At 38.4% G+C, this 17,997-nt stretch overlaps 2 protein-coding genes across 2 annotated transcripts; one reads left to right on the forward strand and one right to left on the reverse strand.

Moving 5' to 3' along the window:
- The first annotated feature begins 517 nt into the window (after positions 1-517).
- LOC126373163 (leucine-rich repeat-containing protein 58) lies at positions 518-16,523 on the forward strand. Its single transcript, XM_050019196.1, has 4 exons — positions 518-1,156; positions 10,258-10,474; positions 14,288-14,477; positions 15,994-16,523. Exons 1-4 carry the CDS (start codon positions 666-668, stop codon positions 16,167-16,169), a joined length of 1,074 nt encoding a protein of 357 aa, XP_049875153.1. The 5' UTR covers positions 518-665; the 3' UTR covers positions 16,170-16,523.
- LOC126373196 (28S ribosomal protein S2, mitochondrial) lies at positions 16,050-17,642 on the reverse strand. The gene is made up of 3 exons (XM_050019244.1): positions 17,499-17,642; positions 17,302-17,391; positions 16,050-17,209 (listed from the first exon to the last, which is right to left on the reverse strand). Exons 1-3 carry the CDS (start codon positions 17,515-17,517, stop codon positions 16,566-16,568), a joined length of 753 nt encoding a protein of 250 aa, XP_049875201.1. The 5' UTR covers positions 17,518-17,642; the 3' UTR covers positions 16,050-16,565.
- Positions 17,643-17,997: the final 355 nt, after the last annotated feature.

The following is a 17,997-nucleotide window of genomic DNA, read 5'->3' on the forward strand; positions in this document are numbered from 1 at the left end:
GATATTACTTTTTAAAAGTAACAGGCTACACTACTCGGATTTTTAGCTATATAATTTTATTGGCGGGAAAGACTTAAACAGACTCATACAAAGACATACAAAGACTAAAAGACTCATACATATAAATTATGATACAATAAAAATATAAAGCATTTGAAATTATTGAACGCTTTGTTAATTTCTTCTTGTGCATATTTGAATACAAATAAATGAGAAGAAAATAAATAAAAACGAAAAATAAAGCATGAAAATAACGCATACCTACATACGTAAGTACCTTCTATACTTTCGAAATCGATCAACTATTTATTGTAGGTACCTAAAAGGTAGTTACGTGAACAGTAATGTAAGTATTGATTTTAAAACTACATATGTTTCGATTCAATATCACCGGAGATCACATTTTGAATTCCCGCAAAGTCAAGAGTCGCCTTATTCAATCAATTGTATAACAGCTTGTTTCCATGCAGCGACGAGCCTCAGCGTTTATCTCTATTATCAACCGAACAAGAACTTCAGAGAGAGGCAAGGCGCGGAGTGCCGGTCGCTGCGCAGTTGCGCGTGCGCCGCGACCGAGGCGAGCGGTCGCCCGCGGCTGCTATTGCACTACTTAGCATGGTCGAATTTACTACTTATTTCTACAACTAGTGATTTAGTAGCCAAAAATGGAGTACTACACGTCGGATAGCTGCGACAGTGACACCAGGGAACAGAAGACCCTCGACCTAACGAGCCAGTTCATAGACACTGAAACGTTCGCGTCGGAATTGAGGAGCGTCGTCGACGAGAAAGATTGCGCGGAAAATTACGAAATCATTCTGCTCAACCACAATCGGATCACCTCGCTGCCAGAGACAATAAACAGGTTTTGCAACTTGAAGATATTGGACGTGAGCAATAACAGGCTGACGTCGCTCCCAGACATCCTCAAGAACTGCCCTCTTACGTCCCTCATAGCCAAACACAACCAGCTTACCAATGAATCGCTGCCCAAGTGTTTTAGCTCCTCCAAAAACACGATAAAGGAGCTCAACCTCAGCGGCAATCAAATGAACTTCTTTCCCGAACAAGTATTAGAGCTAAAATCCCTCAAATACCTCTACTTAGGCGGGAATCAGATCCAGAAAATACCAAAGGAAATTCGGAAGTTGAGTAGGTAAGTCCATCGTGTTAGCCAAAAAGAAATCATTAGGTACCTATTAAGAATGTGAATGTTTTAAAGTTTTTAAACTTTACACTGATTGTCCGACGTCCGTAGTTTCCTTTCAGTTTCCGCTGTTCGCATTAATATAAGTTTTGTTTGTTTAAATTAACATCTGCACTTATGTAGTTCCTCTCTGGAGAATAAACATCATTGTCCTCTTTGTATTATGTTACTCGTGTTTATGTTAATGGTATGAGTAAATAACTTCCATTATCCATCTAGCTAGCTACCTCCTGCGACCTCAAGACTATTCTCCTGTCTTTAATCTATTTACGGGTCTGTCCGCAAACAGAACCGTAGTTGTTAGAGGTACCTTATCTCGTGGCTGACTTTGCTAACGTATCTGTAATTTTTTGCTAAAGTGATTTGAGTTGTATAGGCAATTGCAAAAGGTGCAAATCAGTTTCGGAAAAAATTGCAGATACGTCAGTTCGGAACATCAGCGACGATCTATTCAACGCAACGGATAACATACCTCCCTACGAACCTGAGGAACTCGCGATGTCCAATAAAAAATCTAGTCATATGTTGTTTAACATAATAATAATATGTAAGTAAGGAAAGTATTATGAACAACAAACTACATACTGATGTAAGTAAGTAGTCGTTATATGAGCCATGTCAGGGGCCTTTGGCGGGTCAATAGTAACCCTGACACCAGGGTTGATGAGGTTGGTACTCCACCTCACAACCCATACGATAGAAGAAGAAGAACAAACTACACAAGAACTCAATATTTCGATATTAAACGATCAGTATTGAAGAAAAATTGTACCTAAATAGGTAGGTATGTAAAGCTGCAAATGAATTATTTAAAAAGTAACAAATAGGTAGGTAAGTAGTATATTAAACTAAACAAATACTGATCCAAAAGAAGAAAGCAATTCGGCTGAACGAATACGCTTTTGTTAGGGTATGGGACTGAAAAGAGGTGTCCAGTTTCTACTGACTACCCTTGTTGAACGTGTTAGTTTGTTATTTCACAAACACGACTGGTATTTACCATTAACACAGAATAACTTCCTATATGCCTAACACAGAACTTATAGGTAATTTTTTGCGTCTTCTTCAGAATCAAACCTAGAGCAAAAATCTCTCTTTTACACCTGTTTTAGCAAACATTTGGTAAACCACAGACATTTGTTCAATCGCGAATCGCATCCACCCATTTTCCTCACACTTAGGTAGGTTACCTACATACTATCAGATGAGTGTTCCGAAACTCTACATAATGTTGTATCCGTTATATTCTTCATCATCATAAATGCCTTCTTCTTCGATAAAAGAAGATCATTTGTACCTGCGGCCTACTGGACCTTCTTTTGGTGGTTACAGAGATTCTAAAAATGTTACATAAGGCCAATACAGACCCAGGCTCCATATTTCGGCCCACTACATAACAACATGTAAGTACGCGAAGTCCGTACAGTCCTTTTATATGCCTCAAGCATACTGAGTACATCTACATGAAGCAAGAAAGACCATGACCCTATAACAACGGTTGAGTAACATAGTCAATGTATCACTTACCAATGTTTATTCACGTGATCCAAAAACATGGTAATGTGCAATTTTTAACGCCACAGCCGCCTAAACCGAAAAATGTTTGAAACTTGTTTTGATTTGGTTACATCTGGATGACAATAAAAATGTACTCTAAATGCCGTGGATAGTGTTCAAAAAAGTTTCAGAAAAAAGATTTTATTATACTTACCTATAAAAACCGATGATTTGAAACAAAACCATAGAGCAACACGGGCCTCCGGAAACCAACCGGAAACACATTGGACTGGCGAGTTTACCAAACCCATAGAACAAAACCTTAGAAGCAACACGGATCACCGAACCAAATACCGAATCACAGATCATTAATAATAAGAACTCTATAACTATACTGCATCTGCAACCTCGGAGTAAAGGCGCCACGCGTCTCCCACCACTATCTGGGCATGCGTGATAGATAGCATGCAATGGTTACATGCTAAGGGCATGTAACTCTACTCAAAGCTTTCTCGGTCGGTGAAAATAACTCCGGGACCTGCTAACAACGAAAGAAGAATACTCGTGCATCCCGCCGTAATCGAACACACGAGTATAAGTAAATGGTAAAGTAGGTTTAACTTAGCATAATTATGATGAGGATGAAGCTTCCACTTGATATAAACTCAGAATCATAGTCTGAATCATCCCTCTCAGTATTCGTTACGGTGTCACTAACACCCATACCTACTTGTATGGCTACCGTATGTACTTGTACGGGGTGTAAGTGACATCGAAACGAATACTGAGGGATATGATTCAGCTGATTATTCTGAGTTAATATCAAGTGGAATTTTCCACCGCAAACATGAATTTTGCGCAGGAAAATTCTACTTGATATCAACTCGGAATCATGGTCTGAATCATGCCCCTCAGTATTCGTTACGATGTCACTAAGACCTTGTACGTATTATGCCGGATGGGCGATTTTATATGACACTGCACACCGACGCGGTTGGCGGTTTCATACTCCGCTCTCCGAGCCGCTTATCCTGTTTCCCGGTTCGATATAACGAGTAAAATAAAAATAAAAGTTAGTTACAAAATATTGTGAAATAAAATAGTAATCAACCCAGTCAGTCGCATTTTCCTTGAACCCTATTGAGGTCCAAAATGCGATAAGTTGCCCCGACATGCTAATTCCCTTTATCGGGCGATAAATTGTAGTTAATATGTCATTTTACGATACGTCATTATTATTATGCCGTTATCTGTCTAGCCGACTAACTGCGACAACATACTGTTGTATTATTATCTTATTAAAAGTGAGTCTAGATACTTGGTATAAAGATCTTCTGCCTGAAACCGCAGAAAAAAATACTGTTGTAAGGTGATAGGTTTATTACCAACTTCAGCTACCCTCGTGTCAGGGTTATTACTGACTTGAAAGGAATTGCTTCGGCTCACCTTGAACATTCCAACATGAAGATTATTTTTTATAAGTAATATAGGAGACAAACGAGCAGACGGTTCGTCTGGTGATAAGCTCATACCGTCGCCAATGACAGGTGTCCACAACACCAGGGGTCAGAGAAGTGCGTGGCTGGCCGTTCAGATAGGAGTACAGTCATGAGCAATATAATGTACCCACTTTAGGACTCTGTCGCACTAACATACTTGACATTTAGTGAGACTTACAGTTCAATTTGTCAAAAAAGTGAATGTGACATGGTACCAAAGTGTATACATATTAATGCTCGTGACCGTACGTACGCTCTTTTTGGGAAGGTTTGAAGGTCGTATCTATCCGAAAATACCGCAGGCGACAATACATTCTACAGTTTAGTTATGCGAGGTAGATAGTTTCTAGAGAAATGCACAGTTGTGGATTACCATCGATACAAAATGGTGAGGATGAAAATGTTGACGGGAATAATAAGTACTACTGCTGTCCTATTTTTGTCCTGTTTCAAACGAAGAGTTGGTGGACTATGGTCTATCCCCTCTATGGCTGATTTTCTACCTACCCGCGGCACTACGTAGGATTAAGGGAGCATAAAATTGCACAGGCTTCACTTAGGTTCACAGACCTTCCTTTTTAATCGACTTCAAAAAAGGAAGTTACCAATTTGACAGTTCACTGTGTTATTCCACTCAGAAACTACAAATATTGAATTAAGTATCATCCAACTTAGGGAATACTTAGTGCAATTTTCAGCAAAATCTTAGTAGTTTCAAAGTTATGGTCCACAAAAAACCCTATCATTATATTAAACAATAATGATCTCATAGATATCTCTTCTGAAGCCTGAACAAGAAAAAATAGAACCTATCTACTTAAAAGCTTTTCAGCTATCCATCTACAGTTAGATAACGAAAATGTAAAACCTAATCTGTCTGCCTGAGATTAGATAACAGAAGATACTAAAAGGTACCTAGGTTTATATAAAATACTAATATTACCTATTACTATCACAATAATAATATTTTTCAACTGTTCCCTTCGATTTTTACTTTAGTAAGTACATTTAAAGCGTAAAGGAGCGAGCGCGATCTACATGTCTCTTTCGCACGCACGGGAAGACGGCACACACACTGTTTGTATGGAGTGTCTGAGTTGTGACGATAGGTTCATTCATCTATCGTGTGGATTGTGAGGTGAATTACCAACTCCATCAACCCTGGTGTCAGGGTTATTAGTTATTACTGAGCCGCCATAGGCCCCTGACATGACTCATGTAACGACTACGTACTTACATCAGTAAGTAATAACCGGGACCAACGGCTTAACGTGCCTTTCGAAGCACGGATCATTTTACTTTTTGGGCAATCAGGTGATCAGCCTGTAATGTCCTAACCAAATTAGGGATCACAAAGTGATTTTTGTGATTTGTCCCCACCGGAATTCGAAACCGGGACCTCCGGGTCGTGAGCACAACGCACAACCACTGGACCACAGAGGCCGTTAACAACAGGTTCATTGATGGATAGGTGAGACCTGACAGACGAGGCTCTAAAGACTCTAATTAATGGGTGTAGAAGTGTAGAACATTAGATATAATCCAGGTATAATTGGATTGTTTCCTATGTCAAAGATAAATTATGAAATTCAGATTAGGTACTTACTAAATAAAAACAGACCTGAAGGTGACAATAAAAACGTATATATAAACTTATTTATGAATTTTAATAAAAATAAATGTAATAATAAGTGCGACATTTTGCCACGTTTTTCTATGACGTCTCAGGTTGCTTTTTCAAACAAATCCCATAGTAATTTCGTGTTTCGATGTTTAATAAAATGTAACTGATTGGAAACTAGCCTATTAAGTATTATAAAATAACGAAAAAAAAATAAAAAAAAAAACTATTAAAATACTACTATTAAAATAGTATCTCGGCATTGGTATTCGCGTAAGGACTGATCTCCGCAACTCTACTTATAGCGCCCATTATGCGTATGAAACATACTTGTAAACTCATACATAAACTCACAGCTATTTCCCACCGGGGTAAGCAAAGACTATGGAATTCCATTTGCTTCGATCCTGTCATACGTCTCTTGCTTCCTCCACATTCATTAATCGTTTCATACACGCACGCCGGTTCAGAGTAGATCGCACTGAACCTTTTCTAAGGACATCTCCAATTTGGCTAATGTACGTCCTTCTAGGTCTTCCTCTGCCAGCCCTACCACCAACCATCGCTTTATATACTGCTTAAAGAAACATACTTAAATCTATAAAAATAATTAAAAATATAAGCTCTCGACTAAGCATGTAGAGGCGATGTTTCGCACAAGTAGAGATGAGGTTTTGTGATAGCCAATAGCGGATGATGTCAATGATTGAATTGTCGGTATCACAATAAATTATAAATATTCCCAATTGGGGTAGTCAGACGTACAGCCATCGTATGATGAACTAAGCGCGTACAGTCATGAACAATATAATGTACCCATTTTAGGACTCTGTCGCACTAACATATTTGACACTTAGTGAGACTTACAGTTCAATTTGTCAAAAAAGTTAATGTGACATGGTACCAAAGTGTATACATATTAATGCTCGTGACCGTACCCGTGTAAAGAAACGTCAGGCTTAAAAAATATAATACCTACCGTGTCGAGTATCCCTCTCCTAATTCGTGCTCGTCTGGTAATCGAAGCGAATAATGGGGTCAAGTGCGTTGTGAAACCGCCTTAACGAACTGCCAATTCAGGTTAATTGGAAACCTGGTCGCTTGAATTATCAAAAGTCTAAAATTTAACAACACTAATGAGGTAGGTAGGTAGAATTTTTTTTGGAAAGGGTTTAACGGCTCTGGCCTAGGACCTAGTAGCCTTACAAAATCAGTGTTGCCCTCTTGGTAAATTTTCACTGAACCCTGGCCTTTTTTGATGAAATGCGACACCCATATACCTTTATGTTTTCTAACTACTTAAATATTAATGTGTGTATATTTTAATTAATGTTGTAAATGTATATATGTGTGTCGATCGTAGTTTTTACCTAAATAAACTTTATCTATACTTATAATAAATCTGTAGAGAGGTCAATTCTGTACATTAAATATTTTTTCAAAATAACTATCAGGGGGTGATACGTGATCGATACTGATGCCAAAAATGCAATCAGTAAAATTTTTGTCTGTCTGTCTGTCTGTCTGTCTGTATGTTCCTTATAGAAACAAAAACTACTGGACGGATTTTAATAAAACTTGGTACAATTATTCTTCACACTCCTGGACAGGTTATAGTATACTTTTCATCACGCTACAATCAATAGGAGCAGAGTAGTGAAGGGAAATCCTTTTGTATGAAAAATCTAAACCACTCAAGTTAGACGTTTGAAATTTGGCATGCAGGTACCTTAGATACCGTAGAGGTGCACTAAGAAAGGAATTCCCGAAATTCCTACGGGAACGGGAATTAGCGGGAAAATCCTTTTGTATGAAAAATCTAAACCACTCAAGTTAGACGTTTGAAATTTGGCATGCAGGTACCTTAGATACCGTAGAGGTGCACTAAGAAAGGAATTCCCGAAATTCCCACGGGAACGGGAATTAGCGGAAAAATCCTTTTGTATGAAAAATCTAAACCATTCAAGTTAGATGTTTGAAATTTGTCATGCAGGTACCTTAGATACCGTAGAGGTGTACTAAGAAAGGAATTCCCGAAATTCCCACGGGAACGGGAATTAGCGGGAAAATCCTTTTGTATGAAAAATCTAAACCACTCAAGTTAGACGTTTGAAATTTGGCATGCAGGTACCATAGGTACCGTAGAGGTGCACTAAGAAAGGAATTCCCAAAATTCTCACGGGAACGGGAATTAGCGGGAAAATCCTTTTGTATGAAAAATCTAAACCACTCAAGTTAGACGTTTTAAATTTGGCATGCAGATACCTTAGGTACCGTAGAGGTGCACTAAGAAAGGAATTCCCGAAATTCCCACGGGAACGGGAATTAGCGGGAAAATCCTTTTGTATGAAAAATCTAAACCACTCAAGTTAGACGTTTGAAATTTGTCATGCAGGTACCTTAGGTACCGTGGAGGTGCACTAAGAAAGGAATTCCCGAAATTCCCACGGGAACGGGAATTAACGGGAAAATCCTTTTGTATGAAAAATCTAAACCATTCAAGTTAGATGTTTGAAATTTGGCATGCAGGTACCTTAGATACCGTAGAGGTGTACTAAGAAAGGAATTCCCGAAATTCCCACGGGAACGGGAATTAGCGGGAAAATCCTTTTGTATGAAAAATCTAAACCACTCAACTTAGACGTTTGAAATTTGGCATGCAGGTACTTTAGTAAACTTAAAGCTTAGTTGCAACAGGATATTACAAAATTCCCACGGGAACGGTAGTTAGCGGGAAAAAACATTTGTATGAAAAAATCAAATCTAAATAAAAGGAGAAACTGACTGACTCAGTGACTGACATATCAACGCATAGCCTGAACGGCTAAATGTAGGCATTTGAAATTTGGAAGGGACATAGCTTAGGTACCGTAGAGGTGCACTAAGAAAGGAATTCCTGGAATTCCCACGGGAACGGAAATTAGCGGGAAAATCCTTTTGTATGAAAAATCTAAACCGCTTAAGTTAGACGCTTGAAGTTTGGCATGCAGGTACCTTAGTTAACTTAAAGCTTAGTTGCAACAGGATATTGCAAAATTCCCACGGTAACGGGAGTTAGCGGGAAAAAAACATTTGTATGAAAAAATCGAAACCGCGTAAGATAGATGTTTTCAATTCAATTCAATTAAATTATTTATTGCATTCCATGTAGTACAATGGGGTGTTACATAGGCATAGGAACTAAAACATGGACCCTGTAGGGCACAGCAACGTTGAAGGGAAGAGAGGAAGTGTGTATTAAAATTAAAACTCAATGAACAATCAATTTAAAAAAATCAATTCAATCAATTGATTCAATCTAGCATGCATGCATACCTTAGTAAATATAAAGTTTATTTTTGGCTGTATTTTGAAAAATGGGAGTTATTGGGGAAAAAATTGTATGAAAAAATCTAAACTGCATAAGTTAGATGCTTGAAATTTGATATGCACTCCCACACACACAAAGATCTCTCTCTTATATAACACGCCACGCGGACGAAGTCGCGGGCAAAAGCTAGTTATTATTAGATCTGTATACTTATTAAGCCGTGGTAGTCCAGTTGATAGAATGCTTGCCTCTCACTTTGAGATCGCAGGTTCGAATCCATCAGATGCCTAAATTAATGATTGTCGAATTTGTTTTCGAATTTATTGTTTAGATCATAAATTATTATCACGTGCTCGGAGGAAACCCATATTCCTAAGCAATGCATTTTCGGAGATATGTGACCTAATCTGTATTGGGCTGGTTTTCCATTCGCGGGTCAGACAGGCAGTCTGTAAGGTAAGTGGACCCTGTAAAAAACGGGATAATGCTAGGGGGATGATGTCTTTTGTATACTTATTAGCCTTATGGAGCTCTCCTTGTGACGCTATGCCTTGTAGAATCGTACCGCCCCATTATTGGCGAGTCCTTTTTACCGCGAAAATAGAATGTCAAATTCCAAAACAAATAACTCGCCGACACGAAAGCGAAGAACTTCCTCCAAAAATGCAGATGTCTCCGAAAACTGCATTTTAACTTCCTCCTGTCTTTATCCCACACTTAAGTGGGGTCCGCACAACATATTCCTCTTCCTCTGTGCCCATGTTCATATTCCATCCATCGCGTCTCTTTCAGTCGTCATCTCAGTGTACACACCCTTCAGACACATATCCTTCTTCACACAATCCATCCACACTTTCTTGGGTCGTCTCTTAACCTCTTTTAAAACTAGATCTTAATTTATCTTCTGGGCGCTCTTCGCTTGCATCTTCCACTTCTCCCGGTCCTGTGCGAACTCCGGATATTTCCTCCGACAGGCGTTGAGGTCATCATACCTATTATTTATTGCAATTGAAACTGTTTGGCAGTCGCTTCTGTTAAAGTTAAACCTGTCCATTTGTCAAGTTAGGTGACACCATTGGGGTATAGCGTAGATGGTGATTATACTGGAACGGTTTCTGTTCAGTTTGCAGATATTATCGCTCGGCGGGAACCAGATCACCGAGGTCCCGGAGTCAGTGGGTCGTCTGACGTCACTGCAGGCTCTCGTGCTGAGTGACAACTACATCGAGCAGCTGCCTGCGAGCATCGCCGACCTCAACCAACTGCGCTCCCTGCTGCTGCACAAGAACCGCTTGAAGACTCTGCCCACACAAATTATTAGGCTGAAATGTTTGACGGAGGTTGGTGAATGTTCATACATATCCATGATGATATACATACATAGGTACAGGTACATAAAGTCTCACCCATGACCTCTCAAGTAATCACAAGATGATACGAAGTCATTGATATAATAGATTGATGTACGAGAACAGCAGATCTCCGCTCCCTACCAGCGGCTGAGCTAACTTTGCTTCACCCCCCCTCGGTCTTACTTTAGTCTTCAACTTCAATCGTATGGGCGTCAGACATTACACTCATACGCGTGTACGATTATAACAAAGTCTGTGTAAAACGTTTTTTTTTTAATGAAGTGTCCGGAGATCCGGGGTGTGCCCAAACGAGTACAAGAAAGAGTTCAAATTCTCGTAGATAGGTAGGTACTTCATATAAAAAGAAAACTCACAAATACGTAATGTAATCCCTCAAACGTTCCAAGCTATGTTCCCCAAAAGAATAAGACTAAACAAAGGCAAGTCTATACAACGCCATCTATATTATTTTTGGGTAAAACGTAACCTGGAAAGTCCTTATTGGTTTGTAGAAAGTTTCTTTTGAAAACAACTGTGAACCGAGTTGACTTTTATGAAGAATAGCATAGATTTTTCTGTGAATAATATCGATAGTTTATAATGACATATTCAATGAATATATTTGCATACAACTGTCTTGCCAGTTCTAGAATCAAGTATAACTAATAGATTACAAGTTGAATTAGAATTGCACGAGTTATAATGGTCTACACGTGCGCGCGACGGTTATAGTAAGTACTTAATAAATGTTATTTCTTAATTAGGTACTTACATTGTACTTTATTATATAACATAACACATAACATAGCATCACTCCTGTATCCACGAAAGGGTAGGTACAGGTGTATTTAGTATATTATACACCCACTTCTCGCCAGATATGTTTAAGTCCCATGTAGTATAGGGGACGAGCCTATTGCCAAGCGGGTACAAATCGTGGAAACCACGTGATATCAAAGAGGGATTTTTCAGGGCACGTTCCCTATAGGTAAGTTAATAATATAAACGGCGCTAACGCTGCCTTCGTTTAACCTTCTAATGTCATGGATAATAGACATACCTATGCATCTTTTATCTTTGTTTTAGGGTATTAAATGATGACCCTTGTTATTACACCCAAGCATAAGACATCGTCCAACCATTATTATTCTGATCAAATAAAGAGAAGCAATATATGTATATAGGATAGCAACATATTCTATACAAATCTGATAGCCATAGAGGCAGCCAATCACACATTCAGGACACCGATACCGAGAATTTAGTAACCCACTAGGGTCGATTAATTCTTTCAAATATTTTTCCTCTCAGACGACGCCCTGAGCCGAGGTTCGCGCCCAACTGGGCACCCTCAGGCCTGTTGTCTTAAACGTTGTACCGGGTGAGAGCCTTCAGCGCTCCGCATTTGTCCGGCCAAGTAGTTAATGTCATCCGCTGCAAAACTTCAATAAGTCACGTCAAAAAAATAATATAAATCTGATCCAAATATCAACAATATTTATTTTGTGTATGCCTCTGCCATTACTTAGGTACCTATATTTTTAATTATTGTATACCCAAGCAATGAGAAAATAGGGAATTTTATCACGTTAAAGGTATATACTGCGCCATCTATATTTTAATAGGGGAACGTGGCTTGGAAAGTCCGCCATGTTGTGTGATCCAAATATGAATTCAAACTCCCGAGCCCGAGCCGAGATTCGAACCTGTGACACTATAATGTAAGTCACGCGTTCTCTGAACAGGGTTATCGCGGATTCACAGATACTAAGGAAGTATCTACTAAGTACTTTTAGTTATGGAAATTTTAGTAGACTAAAGTGAGTTCCAGTGGCGGGTGAGGTCAATCTAGCACGGCACCTATATTAATTAAATACTTACTGCAATTTTCTGCTAAAATTATTTGTGTCTTATTGACAATTGGGTCGTGTACTAGGTTCAAGATAAATTATGAAATTCTGATTACTAAATAAAGACACATCTAAAACTAACGAAAAACATTTTCTTTTTTCTATTAAACTTATTTATGAATTTTAATCAAGAAAAACGTAATAATAAGTCCGACATTTTGTCACGTTTTTCTATGACGTCACAGAGTGCTTTTTCATACAAATTCCATAGTAATTTCGTGTTTTGACGTTTAGTAAAAAGTAACTGATTTGACTAGTTGGAAACTAGCCTATAGCATGGTGCAAATCAGATCCGCCAAAAATTTGAGATACGTCAGTTTGCGACGTCAGCGACAAATTGGTTCGGGGCGGAGAGTGTCCGTTCTATACGCAGTACTATTCTTCTTCTTCTTTTCGTGTGGATTGTGCGGTGGAATACAACCCCATCAACCCTGGTGTCCGGGTTATTATTGAACCGCCAAAGGCCCCTGACATGGCTCATGTAACGACTACGTACATCAGTAAATAGTGACCGGGACCAACGGCTTAACGTGCCTTCCGAAGCACGGATCATCTTACTTTCGGACAATCAGGTGATCAGCCTGTAATGTCCTAACCAAACTAGGGATCACAAAGTGATTTTAATGATATGTCCCCACCGGGATTCGAACCCGGGGCCTCCGGATCGTGAGTCCAACGCTCAACCACTGGACCACAGAGGACGTACTATTCTTTATTACATGGTACTTAATGTCGTAAATTCGTAATCGTAATGTAACTTCACAATAACCCCTTTATCTTTATGTCACGTACGTATGTCAAGCTATGTCATCACAATGGAGTGTTATCAATTTATCGCAAGTGCTAGATAATGCACTTGTCGAGGGGGTCATCATGCCATCCCATCCGTTGGCTGTCATGACATAAGATCTCTTTCCCAGGAAACTTAGGATTTTTGTTTTTGTCTTCAGGAATAGGGGCTGACTAGTTAAGTAAAAATTGAAGACGGTCTACCCAACTATTGCATTGTAAACTTTGAAATTTCACACGGGTATAAATTCGAATTAGAAGCTTTATTTGAGCATTATATTTAACGAATAAGTACATTAATGGATCAATAAATTACCTACGTCATCAGAAAAGCTTCTGAAAATCCTCCGATTTGCCAGTTTGAGACTGGCCACTACAGTCTGAAGCGCGAAATGGAAAAAAAAAACTTGCAGGACCGATATTGTCCAAGCTAATCATACTAATCATAGGCCACTTTAGTTTATTCAAGCCATAAGCCATTAAAGAGTAAAGGAGCGCACTTGGACTATCTGTCTTGCTCACACAAGGTTATTCGGCACATGACACAAGATTTTTGAATGGAGTGGCTAGGCTGAGAACAGCGGCGTAGCGTGGGTGTCGGCCCGGGGCGGAAGGCAATTTTGCCGCCCTTTTATTTAGATATTTCAATTTACAAATTACCGCAGATTTTTTGTTTTAAATTGAATGAAGTTTATATTCGTTACGCGCGTTTTTTAAAATATGCAAAATTAAATGTATATTTTTCAATATTTCTGAGAGATTTTCTTAATACTTTTTTCCGTAAGAACTTTGTACAGATTATTAGTAAACTACAAAAAAAAATCAGCCAAATCGGTCAAGCCGTTTTTATGTTATGTCGTGACAACAGAAAACGGGTTTCATTTTTATATATAGGTATTATAGATTGTGAAAATTTGCCGCCCCCTAAAAAGTGCTGCCCGGGGCGGGCCGCCCCTGCCCCCACTACGCTACGCCGCTGGCTGAGCATCAGTCTTTGTGCATTTGTGCAATTCTATTATTATTAACTTAGATAGCATTCACTACATATTTGTCCAGAAGAGGGTTTTGTTAAATTTACTGGAAGCCCAATTTTTCCCCGCAGCTAAGTCTCCGGGACAACCCGCTGGTGGTTCGTTTCGTGCGCGACATGACGCTGCAGCCGCCATCTTTGCTGGAGCTGGCGGGCCGCACCATCAAGCTACACGATGTGCCCGTGCTGCCGGGTGAGGTGCCGCTCACACTGCTTCGGTATCTCGGCGCCGCGCAGTGCTGCGTCAACCCTAAGTGTAAAGGTAAGCTGCTGCAGCCGCCATTACTTTTGGGACCCGTGTTGCTCTAAGAGTAACACCCATATTCTAAGATAACTCGAAACGAGATCATCCGTGCTTCGGAAGACACGTTAAGCCGTTGGTCCCGGTTACTAATACTTATTGATGTAAGTAAGTAGTCGTTGTTGTTACATGAATCACTCAATAATAACCCTGACACCAGGGTTGATGAGGTTGGTAATTTACCTCCGAACCCACACGATAGAAGAAGACTCGAAACTTCCTCCACTCGACTCGACCTCAAGTTTGGTATTTTAAGCTGATATTCCTCCTTGCATTGCGCACTTACTTTTAGGTATATGCGCAAATGTCAAATTGCAAAACATTGCTTTCTTAGATGAAGGTGTAGAAGTTGTTGGCAACATCGGGTTGATGACGGTCATGGCGGGGGACTTGAAGAAGCTTGTCGATGGTGGAGCGATTCGCGCCTTTTTTATTTATCTCATAACAAATATTATACTGGTATAGCTTTTTGATTTGTAAACTGTAGAATTCAAGAAGTTATTGTATTATTCGGGGTTTTAGTTAACAAAGTAGAATAGGATCTACTGTGCCCAGCAGTGGGACATGACACTACATAAACTCACGCATGACTCACAACAATTTAACTTGCAATGTGAATAATTATGTTGATGTATTAAGGCCAAATCACGCCTTACCTATTCATTATTCAGTCTCATTTGAAGGTGGTTCACCTATTTATTTTACTTAAGTCGTTTTGTATATAAATACCCATTATCACAATATTTATAATTTTTCCTCTTTACTTATTAACCTACTCTATCGCTTCCTAGAAAATTATTGCAGAGAAAAAGATTTATTGGAGAAGCAACAAAAACATGTACAAATATAATGTAACTAGTAAATATTTACTGATATGAAAGTAACTTGTCATTCCAGGGTTAAAAAGGCCATACGATTAAATTTTATTTCAGAGTTAATCAAGAATGACAGAGATAAACAATGCAATATTAATTATTGTTAATAAATTTCGTGCTGATGTCGCAAACTGATGTATCTGCGATTTTTGGCGAAACTGATTTACACCTTTTGAAATTGTTAATAAGACACAAATCACTTTGGCAAAAAATTACAGATACGTCAGTTAGCAAAGTCAACCAGCCAGTGTTTGTAACATTGTTTTTATAAGAAAATGAATAAATAAAAAAAACACAATTATACATGTAATTCCTGTGAAATGTTTTAAATGCGTCGTTGTATTATAATACTTATCTCTGTGGCTATTACAGTTTATCTGTATTTTACTTTGATTAGTTGTTTACTCTGAAAATTATTGACGTCCTAAAGATGGCGTTGTTGAGTTCTTTGTTAACTGGGCGGCATGTTTTATTACATTTTATGCAGGTCAACGATGTTTACATTAGAATTGTTTAATTACATGTATAATTAATTACTGAGGAAGTCGCGAAACGATGTCAAAATAACACAGATGTAATGAATATATATTTTTTTGTTACAGGCGTGTTTTTCGACAATCGGGTGGAACACATAAAGTTCGTGGATTTTTGCGGCAAGTACCGCATCCCATTGCTGCAGTATCTCTGCAGTTCTAAGTGCATCATCGGCAGTTGGGAGAGTAGGGAGGAGAACACAAATCCTCACCCTCACATGATGCGCAAAGTCCTCCTCGGATGAACAATATTTTATGTGATTTTTGTGCTATGACAGCTATCCTATTACAGTAATTAATGTTTTGAATATTATACCTTTACAAGATCAATTTCACAAGCGAGTTGTATACTTTTAAGATAATGCGATGTAAACTTCGCTCCGAGGAGATTGGCTAGTCAATTTTATATGGAATTTGAGTTGTCTCACTCATGGAATTGATCTTTATATATTAAGTTTGTTCATATGTATATCATGTTACTTTTATTTGGGACCAACTTATTGAATACCTAATCTTTAGAATAAACTTTGTGATATTGTTTTTATTTCATGTGTATATTTTACAGTCACTATTATAAAAATAAAACTAATTATTTAATACCTAATGTGTATTATTTCTAAATTTTACAACTACACAATTAATTAGTTGTTCTCTTGTAAAAACTTCATTTTTGCTTCTTTACCACGTAGAATGGCAGCTTTAAATAATTTACAATATAATTCTATGGCACATGGGGTGTCATCATTTCCTGGTACTGGGTAGGTGATTAAATTAGGATTGCAGTTAGTATCAACAATGCCTATAGTAGGTATCAACATCTTAGCACTATCTCTTACAGCAGTGTGTTGGTTGAGAATATTGTTCTGTGTATTGAAGAATATGCAGAGGTCAGGCAGCCTTGTGACTGCTCCAAACTGATGATTAGCATTAGTGAAGATGCCCCCGCGCCAGAACCTAGTATGTGCATACTCCCCGGCTTCTAGAGCCGTCTTCTCAACTAAATGTGCATTAAGGGCATTTCTATTGAAGAAACAAATAATGCCCCCTCTGTATGCAACATGTGCAGTAAAATTCAAAGCTCTTCGTAAATGCTCTGCAGTTACGTCCAAGTCAAATATCAAATGGCCCAACCGAGAACCATAGATGTAAGGTCTCATGTAGTCATTGAGAGAACCTTCCTTATGTCCATAATGAACTCTGGCATCAAATAAATCTTTAATAGTAAATAAGTTGTAGACTTGGAAATAGTCTGGGTGGTCCAGAGGGTTTTTCTGTGGCTTAGTATCTGAAAAAATATATTTAATATGTTACAAAATTGAAGAAAAGCGACAGAGTGTAAGAGATTATTAGAATAACATTTATTAAAGACTTCGGTACCTGCAGGTGCATTTTCAGTAGCGGGTTGTGTCTGTGCCACTGTAGAATTCTCTCTAGATATTCTTAAAACATTCCGAATGGAACGGTACCCTGTAATTGCGAAAATATGTTACTTATATAGAACTGCACATATCAGTACTGAAGTTCCAGTAGGGTTTATTACATGTTGTGTACAATATCAATGTTACATTCCTTACCTAAACTTCTAGGCAACATTTGGTAATCTTTATAAAGAAAATAGGGATTTTTTATTTTCAAATTAGCAAAAATACAATTCAAAGACAGATAACCTCAAATAAACAAGCTAAAAAGATTATTTATAGGGTTTGTCAAATTGTGAAAAAGAGATAGACGAATATCTTTAACTCACGTACATTGTTTCTTTTGTTATTATTACAAGGCTTTATTATTTTGCTACAAAAATGCATAATCCATAGACATTTTTTTTTTTTTTTTGTTTTGGTTTTCCCCGAAGGGTAAGGCAAAGGGAACTATGCCCATACAGCCATGTCTGACGTATTTTTTTCTTGATGATTAATGAAATGATGAAAGGTGATGATGATGAAACCTAAGCCCCCACCCACGGAGTAGACTCCTACTCCGAACCCCAAACGAATTAACTCAAAAGTCCGCATAAACTTTTGAGTTATGAAGCGGCTTCCTGACACGAAGCGAAAATAGGCAGATACACTTTGT

Source organism: Pectinophora gossypiella, chromosome 15 (assembly GCF_024362695.1).
Source record: "Pectinophora gossypiella chromosome 15, ilPecGoss1.1, whole genome shotgun sequence".
In the NCBI taxonomy this organism is placed as follows: Eukaryota; Metazoa; Arthropoda; class Insecta; order Lepidoptera; family Gelechiidae; genus Pectinophora; species Pectinophora gossypiella.

Coding starts and splice junctions, on each gene's coding strand:
- LOC126373196 (XM_050019244.1), bottom strand. Junction 17,210..17,301: donor TACTGAAAATGCACCTGCAG/GTACCGAAGTCT, acceptor ATATTTTTTCAG/ATACTAAGCCACAGAAAAAC.
- LOC126373163 (XM_050019196.1), top strand. CDS start 666: ATGGAGTACTACACGTCGGATAGCTGCGACAGTGACACCAGGGAACAG. Junction 10,475..14,287: donor GGCTGAAATGTTTGACGGAG/GTTGGTGAATGT, acceptor TTTTCCCCGCAG/CTAAGTCTCCGGGACAACCC. Junction 14,478..15,993: donor CGTCAACCCTAAGTGTAAAG/GTAAGCTGCTGC, acceptor TTTTTGTTACAG/GCGTGTTTTTCGACAATCGG.